Below are 17500 nucleotides of genomic sequence, written 5' to 3' on the forward strand. Positions count from 1 at the left end.
TGGAAAAAAAGTTTTGCAATGTCATTAATTGAAGGTGCTCCTTATAATCCGGTGCGCCTTATAGTGCGGAAAATACAGTAAGTCATCAAAAGATTATTCTAAAGAGGTTTGTTGTGTTGCCCAGTTTTGGCGGCACAGACTAATAATACTATACCTTGCACATAGGCTTGAATATTTTCTACACTGCTTTGCAGAGACCAACATACCATCAATAACATCTCCTCAAACGAGCCTCATCTTTAGCAAATTGGAGTCAATAGCCAAATTATGACTTATTCCTATTTTACGTATTTCAAATGCACACTTAGCTGCAGGTTCAGTCACGTTGTCAACCTGTAAATGATCAGTTATTTTGACCAAAAATTTATCAAGATCACAGAATCATCCAACCCTTCTGACAATGTCTTCATCCAAACCTGGCTGCTGCTGTTCTTTATTTCAGCAAGAAGATCAAAGCCGTGACGTATTGTCACGGCTGGTTGTCCAGATAGGAGACCGACCCTCATAAGTGAAAGGCGGATCCTCGTCAGCCAGTCTTGGCAAGTCTGACGGTTAGTGTAGAAGAATGTCCTGATACCCTGTGTAAAAATCAGAAATGTGCATTGTTCAAATATAGGCAAATGTAAATTATGTGTGTTACTCAAGCTCAACATTCAACACTTCAGATAAATATGCATTATTGTAACCGAGCAGTATAGTAAGACTAAGTCTACCTTTGGTGGGGCAGTCAGGGAGTTAGCACAGCCCTCATATGCGTTATACATGAGCTTCTCCAGGTTCTCAACATACTGAAGCAGTAGAGTGATCCGGAGCTGATTGGAATGGTGACCATCCCCGTCCCCTCCAGAACCAAACCAAGCTCCAACATCCTGCTCTGGGTTCAGGCTGTGGGCAGCCAGACTGCGGATCATACCTGGCATATATTATAAGGCAAGAAAATAAGGGAAGGCTTGGCTGCCTGTCGTTTAAAAAAAAATAATGCATGATTTCTTTAATTTAAAACATGGTCATGAGCTTGTCTGCTGATTGTCAGCCCAACATTGTAATTCAAAGTTCTGCAACATCTTCATTTTGAATGAAAGGAACATGGTGTTTATGCATATGTGTGAATATTTATGGATCCAAATCAATTTCTCATCAAATGATAAGAGCTTAAGTATCACCTTCAATGGTCTGGAAGGTGTCTTGAGCTCGCCCAAGTGGAGTTCGAAGTTTGGACAGTACAGTGAACTGTGCGGCTTCCCACACTGCCCACTGCCAGAGCACCACCTCAGTCTTTAATAGAGCCCTGGGTACCACACCAGGACGAACGCTGTCAGCACTGCTTCGGCCATCCCGTTTCTCCAGGCGCTGGCAGCTGTAATAAAGGCGTTCCAGCCAAGGATCCTTGCTATAGACAAGAATGGGAAAACAGAAAGTGTCATTCAAGCACATTTATTAGTAGCTTTAGATATTTGAAAAAAAAAATAGATTAATAGTTAACAATCCTCCAGATTAGGTGGCTTGATTTTGGCTTCTACACAGGTGCACTGTCAGGGTGTTAAACTGCAAAGAACAGTGCTTTTACTTTGTAACTGTACAGAATCTCTGGATTGAAGGATTTGCTACAAAATGTAACTGCTTGCAAAGAAGAAAAGGTATGCTGTGAGAATGAGTGCATTGCTTGTAGAGGAAAACTGTCTTGTTATTGTTTTGTCTCAAGCAGGAGGAAGGCTGCTCAAGCCTGACTGCTGGAGCGATCCTGCACCTGTGATTTTCAGAGTATCTTACAGACAAAATATTCTGCAGAATGTCTTGCTACGCATAATATTTTATCATACATGTTTTAGTTTTTTACCCACATGCTCACACATAAAGGACAAGTACACTAGGTTCCACCCATAGTCTTTCCCCTGATGCACTTTTCCCCCTTTTAGGGCTGGAACCTTCATGTAGTTCGGGACCTCTGTATCAAATAAAAGAGAGGTGGATCGGAGAGGCTGGTAGAGCGCAAAGCCAATTGACCTTGGCCAGTTCCTCTTCACTCCCCTCATGAATGAGCTGGAAGAAGATTGCCTTTTCTCCTTTTTAATGAACCTGACATATATTTATTCAATCAAGTGAGTGAAATTAAGATATTACGAACACTCCTAAAAAGACATACCCTCCACGGTGCAGGACTCCATATAAGATGAAGCTGATTAGGTCACTGAAGTCTTGGGGATGCAAGGTGCTGCTTGGTGCTCTGCTCATGTGGTGGCGGATGGCCAATGAGATCCGAGTCATCTCTGGGTGATTATGGTTACTACTAAAAGAAACAGAAAATAAATGTGAAGTAAATTAGTATATACAGTGGAATTCAAGATCAATGTTTCTGTGTATGACTGGACAGGAAACTAAACTTAATGTACACTATACTTTGCGGTTTTCACTTATCATTGGGGGAAGGGGGGGGGGGGGGGGGTCAGTCCCCATTAACCACTAAAAACGAGGAATCACTGTACACAACTCACAATAAGTTAGGGATATTGTGGAAGACTCAGTGCTTCAGTACTTCAGAGATTAGGGATAAGGAGGCAATTGCATTGGGGTGATTGACACACGTCATTTTGTGTTTTGCACAAAATTTTCTGTGTCCATTGTGGCTGCCCTCAATCAAATAACAATATCCCTAACTTATTGTGAACCCTATACATAAATCTTGAGACATCTATTTTTCATGGAAATTATTAAAAAAGGCCAAAATTTGACACATCTTCTCATTCAGTTACTTAAACTAACGATAACTACTTGTTTTCCTTTAGTTAGTTGATTGGTTTTGGCCATAATATGAATTTTAACCGTATAGCGCTGTTGATTGTGTATTAAACAGTTCTGCACACCACAAATGATGGTTCCAAATCCATTGATAAAACAAGAAATTCCACTAATTAACTGATAAGATACACATGTGAGGGGAAACACCATATTAGAAAGGAAAAACAAGAATGACTAGAGCTGCAAGCAGCAATGAAGGGTCCTCGCAGACCTGTGCACGTTGAGGTATGAACAGGTCGGGGTATGAACAAGTAAGAGTATGAAAGTGTTTGGGTGTACGCATTTTGGGGTAGGTGAACATTAGAAGTCAATGTGTCAGAAAATGTCCAAGTTTTATGACATTTGACCAACCAGCCTAACAAACTAAATAGAAACACCCAAAAAAAAAAGAAAAAAAAAAGATTATTTTGAGCCACCCGGTGGTGTTAGCACTACGATGAAAAATGAGTTTGTAGATGACTTCAGTCCAGGTCTCTTATCAAATATGTGTAATTTAGAGAAGGAGGGATTATGTGGGTTGAGTTACAGCAACCTTTATTGTTAGAGGTGTGTGATTTTGCACTGCCATACAGGCCATGCCCATTAGTCATGGGATCTTCACAATTTTTGGGATATTTGTGTCACTAAATGCGCTAATGTTCCATGCCAACGTAGAAGTTAATCGAGTGAACCGTTTAAGAAGGCACGAGTTTGAGACCAGCAAATGTACAAGCACAGTGCGAAGTTGCACATTAAAAAAATTCATAATTATTTTTCTGTACCTCCGAGCTCATGACTCCCATTGACTTTTTTGTAGGTCTAACAGTCCTACATATGCCTAAAAAGTTTCGTAGCTGTAAGTTAAACCAAACAGGATTGACTGCAATCTTTCAACTAATGACATTTTTTGCTGCCACTAGGTGGCGCTAGCACTACACTGGAATGTATGTTTGTCGATGTCTTCAGGAATGGACTATCGTCCAATGTGTGAAATTGTGAGAGGATCAGATCATCTGGGTAAAATTACAGTGCTTTTACTGGTCCGATAAATCTTCAGAATGAAAATGGACGTGGAAGCCACGCCCATTATTGAAACATCGTAAAATTTGGTGGGGTTCAGCAGGCGTGTCTAGAGGCTTGTCAAACTTAATTTCATCGATATTACTTTGACGGGCTCAGCTGAGCACATAAAAATGTTTAAAAAATGCTGTTTTTGGCTGACTTTTTTGTAGGTCTCTAGGTCCTATATATGACTAAAAATCTTCGTAGCTCTAGGTCAAACAGGCCGGGACCGGCTGCACTTTTTCGACCTTAGGTGGTGCTGCAGAGCCATTTTTTTTGCATTGTTTTAGGAAACACTAAAATATCAAAGGGGCTCAGCAGAGTACATAAAAACGTTAAGGAATTGCTATATTTTTCGCTGCCACGTAGTACGAGCGCCACGCTCGCACTATGATAAAAAATAGGCTTGTAGGCGTGTTTCACATTGGACTCCCATCCCATATATGAAGTTTTGAAAATATCAGCTCATCTAGGTCCAATTACAGCAACTTTTACCATTTTGGCGAGAGAAAGTCATAAAAGTTGAGAACCTTCATTTTCCAATGTCTCATAGCTTTTCTGACCATTTTTGAGTTCCTTTAGTCAAACAGGCATTGCACATTACATGAAAGTGTAAAAAATGAGATTTTTGTCCGCCACAAGGTGGCGCTGTAAATGATTTGGAAGTCTATCACATAGCTGTATTAAGGGCATGACTTTTAAAGTCCCTGCAGTTTTCAGATGGTTTAAAGCTGTTACAGCTGAGTTATTAAGGTTTTTGTCACTCTTGGTGAAGGAAATATTCAACATAATTTGAAGCTCCACCCCCATCTTATATGTCATAAGATCTTCACGATATTTGGAATGTGTGCCCCTAAACACTAAAATATCAAATTTTTCACCAGGCCCGACAACTGTTCAAAATTTGGTGACTTTTCGTGCATGTTTAGGCCCTCAAAAATGGAAAAGTTCTGCATAGTAAATAAAAATAATAATAAAAATCTGGAGAAAAACAAGAGGGCTCGCGCAACGGTAGCTTCTCGGGCCCTAATTAACATGTTTTCTGTTATTCCACCCGTTTAAGTACAGTATTTTCCGCACTATAAAGCGCACCAGATAATAAGGCATGCCTTCAATGAATGGCATATTTCCCCAAAAAATGAATGAATAAATAAATAAATAAATAAATAAACTAAAAATTCATATACAAGGCACACCGGATTATAAGGCGCTCATAGTACTGGCTGGGGATGGATTATATAACCACTAGATAGAGTTGTGTAATGCATCCACTCAATGGTGCTGTACTAAAGGGAATGTATTAAAAACAATCAGCTAAGTCATCAATCTTTGTTTATAGAATAAAAACTTTATTAATAAAATAAAAGCATTCTCACGACTGCCAAAATGATTAAACAACTCCTTTGTTTTAGTACTATTTGAAGGATGGGGGAAAGACCTGATTACATTAAGACTGTTTAGATAAATGCCAAAACGCATCAAGATTTAAAAGAATATAATTATGATAAAACATTAATCAAATTGCAATCAAAACCCTAAAATATATTGTTTTGTTGAGTTTAAAATTGCTATTTGCGATTGGTATTGCGTTGTTGCGTTTACAAACATACAGATTAGTTAATGAAGTCAGTGTCCCTTGTCAGCTTTATTTTGGCGGTGCAGTCAAAAAAATCGCTGTGTGTTGTGACATGTGTGAGGTGTCCCAAAGTTTTCCGTGCCAACGGGTAGGAAAGGCAGAACCAGTATACTGTACTGTATTCCTTTGGGAGAGGAACAGTCGACACCTGTTAATTTAACCCCCTCCAAAACTCTCCTCAACTCTCTGACCTCCTGACGTCATCGCTCCCAGATACTTCCCTACAATCCAGCCGTTAATATAGCATGAAGGCCATGCTCATTCAGACGACTCCCTCATTCAGGACTCTTCTGAAAGCAATGACTGTAAGTCTGTGTTTTTGTGTGTTTTGGACATATTGTAGCTGTTGCCAAATGCTGTTGACACTTATAGTACATGCATCATAAGCAAGCCAACAATCTAATTATCATATGAAAAAAATCACGGCCATGCTTGTTTACCATTGCTTTAGCTAACGTTAGCATGGATGCACATCCCTTTACACAGGTTATTGGCGCACTGTTGGTTTAGTAATGGGGTAATGCTTCTTTTGTTTCTACTTTTAATTTGATTCTGCATGTTCATGAAGCTCACCACTAAATTGAGATAAAGTAGCAAGACACTCAGCTTAATGACATTATATTGGGCTTGCTGTTTGATATGTGATTTGATATGATCGCTATATTAGGTGCACCATATAATAAGGCGCACTGTCAGCTTTTGAGAAAATTTAGGGCTTTTAGGTGCGCCTTAATTGTGTGGAAAATACGGTCCATAAACTCATAGTTCATTCATAGTTTTGATGCCTTCAGTGAGAATCTACAATGGATGAAAATAAGGAAAATGCATTGAATAAGAAGGTGTATTCAAACATTTAGCATGCTCAGTATATTTAAAATCATTAAGCTAAACAATACCTGACCAATAACCTTACTTTCATTAGATTTGAATATATATATTTTGAATGACAAGACTGACACGGACAGCGTGTAAGATTTAGACCGTTTTTCATTAAAAAGGAATACATTCAATTATTATAAATGTAAAAAACTTGCAAATAAATGTGTTCTTAACGAACAACAGTATTTTTTTTTTTTTTTTTTTAAATATAATGGTAGGTCTGGTTATCATTAAATTATATTACATGGGTGGGTGCACTCCTCCGGAGGCTGCCATGTCTGTTATAGCTAGGGACAGCAGTAAATGCAGCACCTCTTGCTGTTCGGAATGAAAAACGGTCATAATCTAAACATTGTCCCTTTAAAACAAGGTAGAGAAAGACTAGTTTTACCTTAAAGAAACATCCAGGGGTATTGTCCGAAGCAGTTTGCCATACGACTGCCTTACCCTCACTGCTGAGTGGACCAGCTGGACTCTACACACATCCACACACCTAGAACACAAACTACATTCTTAATTCAGTCAGTTCAGACTGTAAGTACACTGGAACCTTCCGAGCTTCAAATGGTCAAGCTGACATGCAGAATTACAAGGGGGCAGTTATACAACAATCAAAAAAGTAACCAAGGTTTTTTGTTTTGCATTTTGGGGGGTTGGACATGTGTGCGCATGAATGTGTGTGTGTGTGTGTGTGTGTGTGTGTGTGTGTGTGTGTGCATGTGTAATTACAATAGGAGAACTTAAAAAAAATATTGAAAGCAGCGTCTTGAAAGTAAGGTTCGTATTAATTTTAACAATAACAAATACTTGTATACATTTTTACTGCAGAAAATAAAGTACCGTATTTTCTGCACTATAAGGCACACATAAAACCTTTAATTTTTTTTTAAAAAGCTGATGGTGCGCCTTATAATCAGGTGCGCCTTATATATGGATCAATATTGAGATGGGGATTCGTAGATGGTGAATAAGCTGATAAAGTAATTAATTGATCATGCGCCTTATAATCTGATGCGCCTTATAGTGCGGAAAATACAGTATTGTAAATTGCCGGAGTACATTGTTCTGAAGCTCTTTTATACAAATTATGCAATGGCAGCTCATACATAATATGTGGACAAATGAGCATTTACCTCTGAAGAAGGTCCACAGACAAAGACGAAGAAAGGATGAGTAGGCTGTTGCAGGTCTGAAGGCAGATATTCGGATCTTCATCCAGGGCTGTTGAGTAAAATATCAGAGGAAATAATACCCGTTTTACTGCCAGTCCATCTGTGATCTTAATAAAAATACAGTACATGTTGAACTCACCGTTGCTCAGAAGGCCACGACAGAACTGGTTGAAGGAAGGCAAAGAGAAGAGAGGGCTGTAGGTGTCTGACTTCTTCATCAGCAGTGAGATCTCTTGAGCCCATGTCAGCAGCAGCCTCCTGATACATAAACACACTGTTTTTGCTATCCGCTGTACCGACTTGCCGATTGAAGGCTTATGGTGATATTAAATACTTTCATTTCCCTTGGCAATGTAAATAATGCTAGCTATTGTGTTGGTTTTGAGAGAAATTATTAACAAAAAAACCTGGCTTCAGGGTAGAGGTGTTCCTTCACCAGCAGGCCCCCCAGAAGGTTGAGCAGAGTGCTGAAATGTTTCTTTGTGGCTGTTGTGACAGTGCTGATGACAGCACCATCAAATAGGGAGGGGGAAGATGACGACAAGCTGGAGGAGATGAAATGATCATGCCTAATAGAAAAACATGCCGAGAAGATGGCACAGTTTAGGAAGGGAAATCTGACCAGGTTTCACTGTTTGTAAACTTATCACATAAAATTGAAGGGATCTTTCCTGTAGGCTGAAGATGAGGAAAATCCCCAAATTGTATACATTACCTGGTGCAGTGGGAATAGAGTGTGTAAAGCACAGCATATTGGACAGCAGGGTAGTAGACTGCCAACTCGGAGTGCACCAGGACCAGCGTGCGACTCAGCAGGGCAAAGACGGTAGGAGATAAAGCCCACATCTAAAGGGGTCAAACAAAAGTCAATTAGCTACAATGGCAAAAAAGCAGTCTTCTTAAAACAATAACACTTCAAGAAACATAAAAGAGGAGTCAGTTAAAATATTGGTTACCCAATCCTACTTCTATGTGCACACCGAACGCGACAAAATGCGTTGTTTACGCTCTACGCGAGGCGTTTTGTCAAGGAGTCAAGCTGGTCACTTTTGTGAAGTCACTTTTTGTCGTGCGAGTGGAGGGGAGGGGAGTGAGCTGGCTGGCTGTAAACTTTACAGTGGATCCGGAACGAAGAGCATTGCTGAGAACGTTCACTTTTCTGGGATGTAGCAGAGCCAATATTTTCTCCTACAGCACCTTTATTCTGCTTTTTTTTTTACACTGCGTGTCACTCGCTTTGCAGCAATACTCATTTGCCCCCCCCCCCCCCCAAAAAAAAAAAAAGATTATCAACGTCTCAATCAAGTGGCCGATGCCATGCTAAATACCGAGCTGTCAATGCTGGACTATTGTTATCTTGGCACTGTAGCTACGATTCAACAGCTGTTAAAATAGGAAGCAAACACTGCACATACAGTTTTCCCAAGTTCTCCCAACCGGCATTCTACAAGTCATGTGTCAAGCACTTGTGTCGCTCCGTTTTTGTATTGAAAGCTCAGCTGGCCATGTTAGATAGCTCCCGGTGACCGCAAGGCGGCCGCCATGATTCATTCCTGCCTTCTGTGTGGGATGTTGAACGTTTCCGAAGTTGATTGGCTGTCACGACGCGACACGCTACAAAAGTTACATTTTTTTTTAACTTCACGTGACAGGCGAAATTACACGCCGCGTGGCTTTGCATGGCGTCGCTCCATACGCACCATCACGCCCTGTCGCGGAACTCCATTGACTACAATACAAAACTGTCTGCTTTTACGCCTCAATCGCGTTCAGTGTGAACGCAGCATAAGTTGCTAATTAAGCCCAATAAAATGTTTTAGTTTTTATTAATTCTGAGAAGCATTATTTTTTTCTTTTTTGTAAAAAAATAAAATACAAAAATCCAAAATAATGAATGAGTGTCTTACCCCAATGAGTGAGTTCTTGGTGTTCCCAATGGTGGTGAGGGCACTGAGATTGAAAATGATGATGAACTGTGCTTTTTCCGGGTTTAAGTTGACTGCAGCAAAAGCAGGGTGCTGGATGCCAAAGTAGGGGCTCTCGAGTGGGTGACTTGGCAGCTCCAGGGTAGTCATAATACTGGACAGTGCACATGCCATCTCTCCCAATGCCAATTTATAAGCTGCTTCCAGTGTTGGAATATTTTTTAGACTCAGGAGTGCCTGGTACACTCCATGTACAGCTAACACTACCTGTGGAGTGCAAATGCATTACTAAAAATGTATGATTAAAACATATTCCACCATGAAAAAAATAGTTGACTATGTATAATCATACAACAGTATGACAATTTTCAGAAGCTATTGAGATAAATTACCAGTACAATACCCGAATTCCACAAAATCTTGGGGATATATGCCATGGCAAGCCACATTAAACCCATTAAGTCAGACATGTACAAAGTCCGGCCCGGGGGCCAAATACGGCCCGTGGTCAATTTCCATAGGGCCCGCAGCCTCAGTCATAAAATAAGTAATATCTGGCCCGCATGGAAAATGAATGCATTAGGCAGCAGCGCTGTTACCTGCGTGTGCTAAATGCTGCCATCTATAGGCAAATTATGAACAGCAAATTAGTATATGAGTAATTTACTGTATGAGTCTCTAATTTTCTAAAATGGCGAAAATCAACAAAAAGAGGAAAGTTGAGCTGCAGTGTGACGCAGTGAGCTGCGGTCAGCACCAGCAGCTTTATCGCCAATTTTTACTGAGAGCTGGATAAGGACAAGTTTCCGAGAGATTCAAGCATTTGGTAAGAAAATGCTAAGCTTGTTCGGTTTCGACGTATTTGTGTGAGAAGACATTCTCGGTTATGAATTTAAATTAGAGCCGTGTGAGGACAAGGCTATCGGACACTTACAAGACATCTTGCGCATCCATACTACTGCCATAGAGCCACACCTGGCCTTTGTCCTGCACTCCAGATCTCAGTTTCACCCATCACACTCATGCGGACAAGTAATTTTTCATTTACGATAAGTCTGAAAACATTTTTTTTTTTTTTAAGTTTTCACTCCAGAAAAATAACTATTTAAAAATCCAATCAACATTTATAGTTACTAATTGTATATTTTAAATGAGCCCTGCACTTGTTGATATGACAATTACTTGTTCATTTCTCTGTTATTGTGTTTAAAAATTCTATAAATATTAAACTGCCATGGTGATATATTTTTTTTATGTTTCAAATGTAATTTGCACTCAGTTACTTCTGTCCAACTGTCACAAAAGTTAGTGTGAAAAAAAGTGAAGTGAATATTTAATTTCAATATTTAATGTCAATTCATTTTTGAAATGCATGTTTCAAATTAACCAAAAACACATGCTTAAGATAGCTGAAATGAAAATAAAAAAGCAAATGTTAAACAGAAGGGCTCGCTTAAATGTATTTAAATTAATTGCTGTTATATGTAAAGAATGCCTGCCGAGGCTGGCCCCACCACATTTTTAACACACCAAATCTGGCCCACTTTGCAAAAAGTTTGGACACCCCTGCATTAAGTGGCGCTGCAGATAACAGACAAGCATTTTTTTTTTTTTTTTTTGTATATTGATTTAAATGCATTATTTTCACAGTCATTTTGGAATGTTTTGTGTTCAGGCTATAACATAAAATGTGGAAAAGTGAAGCACTACCCTATTAATATTTCTATCTGTATGGTAGAAATAAGGTATTCAATCACATTATGTAAACATGAACTAAATACGGAAATACAACAAACATGAACGATGACCAACAGTTTTAACTAAAATGCACACTTTTACCGTATATCCAAAAACACTTGGTCACAAACCTCTTTCTCTCGATGGAAACGCAATTCCAGCAGCTGTGAGTCAGGTGCCAACAATTTCTCCACGAATGAAGCAGGCAACTTTGTGTTGATCTGTTCCACAATCTAAAACATGTTTTAAATATTAGTGAAAAAAAAAAAAAAAAAAACAATGAAGAAAATTTCTGCTCTTTCTTGTCTGTATAATTTCCTGAAAAGTTAAAGTGGGAAAACACTTCTGTCTATAGCAGGGGTGGGCAACTCCAGGCCTCGGGGGCCGGTGTCCTGCATGTTTTCCTGTTTTCGCTCTCAAACGCACCTGAATCAAATGATTGGGATTATTCTCAAGCTCCAGCAGAGCTTGTTGATGAGCTAATGGTTTAAATCAGGAGTGTTAGGGAGAGAAAACTGGAAAACATGCAGGACACCGGCCCTCGAGGGCTGGAGTTGCCCACCCCTGGTCTATAGATAGATATGTTAAAGATTCATCTTTAACATCTTTGCACAGGACATTTCCTGCCTAATATGGAATGTCTGTATTTGGTACACACAGCACCCACTTCAACCTGTTGAGCCTGGAAGGGGGCTCCTCCCACCTGTGGTCCTTTCTGAAGGTTTCTGATTTTCCCCAAAATCTGGTTTTGGAGATTTTCCTTCCCCTTCTGGGAGCTTTTTGTACTACTGCTTTTTTTGGAAAAGAAGTCTCAATATGACCTCTTTTCACCTTTGAAGCCGTTTGAGACTTCGGTGATTCGGGGCTGTACAAAAAATTTTGATTTGATTTGATTGATGAGGACATGGGTGGCAAAAAAAAAAAAAACACCTAGAGTGTAAGTTGGTATAAATAAGAATAAATAAACGCTGTAATGCAACCTGTAAGTAGAATAAAATGATGGAAAGTAGTATTATAGCTTTGGAAAACTAATACAGTGGGCCCCCGGTTTACGAGATTAATCCGTTCAGCGGTTGGGATCGTAACGCAAATTCGCTGTATGGCTGGCAGTCCAAACTTATATTAAATAGCTAATGCGTGTAAAACCTCAGGTAAAAACATCCAAATTATATATACATATTAAAAATTGGTGTCAAAATAGTATAGTCAGTGCTATGTATTTATAATATTCATGTATAGAATTAAATATCATAAATGAAAAACATATAGAGGATTTATTTACCTTTGAGTGACACAGCGAGCTTGTTATGGCCATTTTCCCTAGTGAGGGTAGCCTGACTAGGCTAGGCTAGCTTAGCCTTCTTAGTATTTCTTGATTATTAATATATATATATATATATATATATATCATCTTCTTACTTCTCTCTTTAACATCCCTTGCAATCTTGGGACCCATGGGTAACCCATTCAAGTTTGAATTAAGCAGTAAAATGTACAATACATACATTATTTTAAGCCCTCAGGTGAGATCGTCTTCACCATGCGGCCATTTTGACCGTGATGCCGAGCAATAGCAGACCAGCATTATAGGGACGTAAGCAGTGACACGTGTATAGACATATGATCGCGGACACATCCAACATAGCGGTCACGCACGCACACTGACAGCCATGTTGGATGTGTTGCAAGGCGAAAAAAATGGCATAAAGGGGGGACAACATACTATCCACATCATAAGGTGAAAAAACCGTAAGGCAGGGACGGGGGTCTACTGTACAGTGATCCCTCGTTTTTCGCGGTTAATTGGGACCGAGGAGGAAAAGGGGAACGACGAGGAAAAGGGGACAGACCATGTTTTCAAGTTAGTTAGATTTGGCGTGAGTTGTGGCCAACAGCAGCTCGCTCGAGGGGTTCATTATCACGTTGTACTGGTTGAAAAATAGAAGGGTTGGAGCCACGCTGACAGTTGAGTAGTGCATCCTTATTCACAACTGGATACATTGGTGTCAGAAGTGGTTAATTTTTGCCCACCCTTATCGCTTGTGTGAGGATGCTTGGTGACGTCGGCTCTCAGAGGGGAGTGAAGGAGGAGGTGAAGGAGTGTGCGATCGACAGGCCAGAGGCAAGTTGTTTCAAACACGAATATCATGGAACTGGTTGCGCGCACAAAGGAGGCTGTGAGTCCGCCAAAAGCTCTTATGTGCTGGCGGCTTCCAGGCAGGATGTTAACAGTAATAGCGGCGCCCAGGGACTTGCATTGGCCGCTATGAAGACGCTCAAATTTTCCGGGAAGGAAAGTTGGGAGGCTTATAAAGCTCAGTTTGAGTTTGCAGCGGTTGCAGCAGACTGGTCGGAGAAGGCAAAAGCCGTGCACTTGCCGCTGTCATTAACTGAGGATGCTATGTCCTGTCTGCTGCTGCTGTCGCCGGAGGAGAGACTCGAGTACAGCGCGCTGGTGGGGGCGCTGCAGAGGCGTTTCGGAGAGTTCAACCTGAAAGACTTCCTGCGCTGTGAGCAGCGTAATCGGCAGCCGGGCAAGCCGCTTCGCTGCCTCGCTCAGGAGATTGAGGGCCTGGGTTGACGTGCATATGCGGGAATGGCAAAAGAGGGACAAAATGAGCTGATACGCGACCCGTTTATTCAAGCCCTCAGACCAAATGATCTGCGCGTACACGTGCAGCTTGCACAACCATCAGACCTCGCAGAGGCGTTTGCTCTCGCCAGAGAGTGGGAGAATGTGGCCAAGGGGACACCGTAGACTTCAACCTTCCCCGTTGTGACAGTCAGTGTCGGAGGAGGAAGAGCGAAGGCCTGTTTGGGTGGAAGAGCTGGCGTGTGCTATTCGGACCCGCTCAGATCATCACGAGGAAAAAAGTGAGCGACGAGCACGTCCTCTTGTCTGTTGTGCGTGCGGGATGCCAGGGCATCTGCGTCGGCGCTGCCCAAAGGTGTTAGACCAGCAGGGAAATGGGAAAGGGTCCGTGTAGCCCGGGGAACACGGACCCCTCCAGCTATTTTCCGGGAGATGCAGCCTGCAGGCAGTGGTGCTGTGTGTGGGGACATGCACATCCCAAGTGGGCCCCTTGTAATGGTGGGTTGGACTGATGTGGGGGATCCCAGTCATGTCTGGATCCAGATTGGACTTTGAGGGCATTTTTGCTCTCAGTGAGAATGAAGTGGGTCTCACTCACCTGGTAGAGCACCACATGGACACGGGAGATGCACGGCCTGTCAAGGTACGCCCCAGGCGGCTGCCCCCGGTCCAGCAGGAAGCCGCAGACCAGGAGGTCATAGGCCAAGCTCGAGGCGGGAATCATCGAGCCCTCTGACAGCCCGTGGGCATCCGCCGTGGTCATGGAGCCCAGAAAAAAAAAAAAAAAAAAAAAGAGTTCCAGACCACGGTTTTGTGTGGACTACAGGCCTTTGAATAGGGTGACCAGAATGGACTGTTACCCTCTTCCTCAGATTGATGAGACGCTGGACCTGGTGCCCCGATCTGCTTGGTTCTCATCACTTGAGCTGCGCAGTGGATACTGGCAGGTCCCCCTCACTGCTGAGTTGACACCTAAAAGGTCTTTTTGTACAGCCAAGAGACACTGGCAGTTAAAAGTCATGAGTTTTGGGCTGTGCAATGATCTGGGGACATTTGAGTGTCTGATGGACACTGTATTGGCCGACATTCCAAGACAAGAGTGCCTGGTGTATTTGGACGATGTTCTCGTCCATGGTCGATCCTTCCAGGCTGTGCTGGAGTCATTGAGACTGGTTCTGGGGAGGATAGCGGCTGGTGGATTGAAGCTGCACCCAGAGAAGTGCCACTTCATGCGTCGAGAGGTGGAGTTCTTGGGTCATCGAGTGAATAGTGCTGGCATCAGCACACTGGAGGAAAAGATCAGCGCCATCAAGGACTGGCCAGTACCGTGAGAACAGAAGCAGCTGAAAAGCTTCTTGGGGCTGGCCTCCTACTACAGACGGTTTGTGAAGAGGTTTTCCTGTATTGGGGCACCCTTGTTTCACCTCCTCCAGAATAATCAATCCTTCACTTGAACACCAGCCTGCCAGGAGGCATTATCCCGCCTCAAGAATGCTCCTGTCCTCGCCCCGCCCGATTCATCATTGGCTTTTGTGCTGGACACGTACGCTAGCAACACTGGCATGGGGGCAGCTTTGTCGTAGGCGGGCCCGGAGGGTGAGCGCGTGATGGCCTAGTTCAGCCACATCTTCATTAAAAGCGAAAGGCGCTACTGCGTGACTAGGCGTGAGCTGCTAGCAGTTGTTCTGACTGCTCGCCATTTCAAATACTACCTGTGTGGAGTGCCCTTCACCATAACAACGGACCACGCTGCCCTGCAGTGGTTGATGTCATTCAAGGAGCCAGAGGGTCAAGTGTGTGCTGGCTGGAGAACTGAAGGCATTCCATTTCAGAGTGGTGCATCCGGCTGGGACTCAGCATGCGACCGTGTGCTGCTGATGGCTGCAGCTACTGTGACCGGCGGGATGCCAGAGAGTTGGAGCCGCGGGGAGAGGACACTGCTGATGGGCCTTCTTGCTGCACCTTGGAGGCCACAAACATCGCCGACTGGGCAGTCAAACAGGAAGAGGACCACAATCTCAAGCCAGTGCGACAGTGGCTCCAGGACGACAAGAGGCCACCCTGGGAAGCTGTGTTGGGGCTCTCTGTGGGCACCAAAGGACTATGGAGCAAGTTTGCTGTATTGCGCTTGCAAGATGGCGTGTTACAGTGGGCGTGGAAAGAGCTGGCCACGGGAGAGGAGAGATGGCAGGTGGTGGTCCCCAGAACTCTGAGAGCGGCAGTGCTAGAAGCTTGCCATGGTGGCGCTGGCTCCTTGCATCCGCAAAGTGATGGTCTGGTGGAACATTTTAATCGCACGTTACAGCAACAGCCATTCTGACTGCCGATCACCAGCGGGACTGGGACCGGCACGTCCCGCTGGTACTGATGGCTTATTGGTCGGCTATGCAAAGTTCCACATGCTGCACTCCTGGCCTGCTGATGCTGGGTCGGGAAATCCAGACACCAGCGGAGTTGGCGTTTGGGAAACCACCAGACAGCGCAGCAGACTGGCCAGGGCTGGAGTATGCTAGGAAGCTCCAGAATCGACTAGAGAGCATATGCATTCGCCCGAGACCAGCTGGAGAAGGCTGGTGTGCGTCAAAAGAGGAACTACGATGTGCGAAGCAAGGGGCGGGATTTCCATCCAGGTGACCTGGTTTGGGTGTATACACCTAAAAAAACGGAAAAAGGGACGTTGCCCCAAGTTGGACTATCACTGGGATGGGTCGTGTAAGGCAGTGGTCCCCAACCTTTTGATCACCACGGACCAGGCAACACCTTAGATTTATATTGCAGACCGGAGGGGGGGGGGGGGCTCTAAAACCCACATCATCCTTCTCACTATATATGTAATATCAACAACAAAAAAACAGAGATCAAGCACAAACGTATGAATTGGTAAACTAAATCACTACTGGTGTAGGGTGCTTGAGCGGGTGGGGGAGGTGATTTATCGAGTGGCAGTTCCCCCTAGAGGCTCTAAAACCCACATCATCCTTCTCACTAAGTATGTAATATCAACAACAAAAAAAAAAGATCAAGCACAAACGTATGGACTGGTAAACTAAATCACCACTGGTGTAGGGTGCTTGAGTGGGTGGTGGAGGTGGTTTATAGAGTTACAGTTCCCCCTAGAGGTAGAAGGGTTGCCCTACACCAGGACAGGTTGGCCCCGTACCAGGGCAGCAGAGTCCTGTGAATGACCGCGAGAGTCGCGCTGTGGACTCGTGGCCCCAGCATCCAACCAGCGCTGCTCCTGTTCAGCTACTTGCAGATGGACTCGGCCCTGACTGTGGCCGTCCCCAGAGACAGAGGTGGCAACCCCGGCGACAAGAGATTTTTTTGGTCACCCTTTCATAAAGAGGGGCTTCATAAAGAGGAAGGCTGTGTAATGTCCATGTATTCTTGTTCTGTTGCGAATTGATGAGGAGGAGTCACTGTTGTTGAGGAGGTCACGTAAGGTAGGAGGGACAAGGGCCGAGGAGAAAAAGGAGAAAGAGCTTGTTTTTAAGTTAGTTATAGTTGGCGTGAGCTGTGGCCAACAGCAGCACGTAGGGGTTCATTATCACATTGTACTGGTTGAAAATTAAAAGGGTTGGAGCCAAACTGACGGTTGAGTGCATCCTTATTCACATCCGGGACATGACAATGTTTTTATTTTTTTTTAATTTTGGAAATGTGAAAAGTCTTCAATCTAAGCATATTAATTAAGACAAATATTACTGCAGTACTGTACACA

The 17500-nt window shown here is 43.1% G+C and overlaps 1 protein-coding gene across 1 annotated transcript in view; it reads right to left on the reverse strand.

The window, feature by feature from the left end:
- The window catches only part of smg1 (SMG1 nonsense mediated mRNA decay associated PI3K related kinase), a 107408-nt gene that overhangs the window by 49306 nt on the left and 40602 nt on the right, over positions 1–17500 (reverse strand). The window contains exons 12-22 of the mRNA XM_088436834.1: positions 11318–11419; positions 9432–9716; positions 8240–8370; positions 7932–8093; positions 7664–7782; positions 7486–7573; positions 6744–6845; positions 2144–2287; positions 1164–1390; positions 714–913; positions 417–578 (exon numbers count right to left, since the gene is read on the reverse strand). Coding sequence (XP_088292960.1) covers positions 417–578; positions 714–913; positions 1164–1390; positions 2144–2287; positions 6744–6845; positions 7486–7573; positions 7664–7782; positions 7932–8093; positions 8240–8370; positions 9432–9716; positions 11318–11419 — 1722 coding nt within the window. The remainder of the gene's footprint in view (positions 1–416; positions 579–713; positions 914–1163; positions 1391–2143; positions 2288–6743; positions 6846–7485; positions 7574–7663; positions 7783–7931; positions 8094–8239; positions 8371–9431; positions 9717–11317; positions 11420–17500) is intronic.

Source organism: Hippichthys cyanospilos, chromosome 16 (assembly GCF_059441005.1).
Source record: "Hippichthys cyanospilos isolate Australia breed blue-spotted pipefish chromosome 16, RoL_Hcya_1.0, whole genome shotgun sequence".
NCBI classification, from domain to species: Eukaryota; Metazoa; Chordata; class Actinopteri; order Syngnathiformes; family Syngnathidae; genus Hippichthys; species Hippichthys cyanospilos.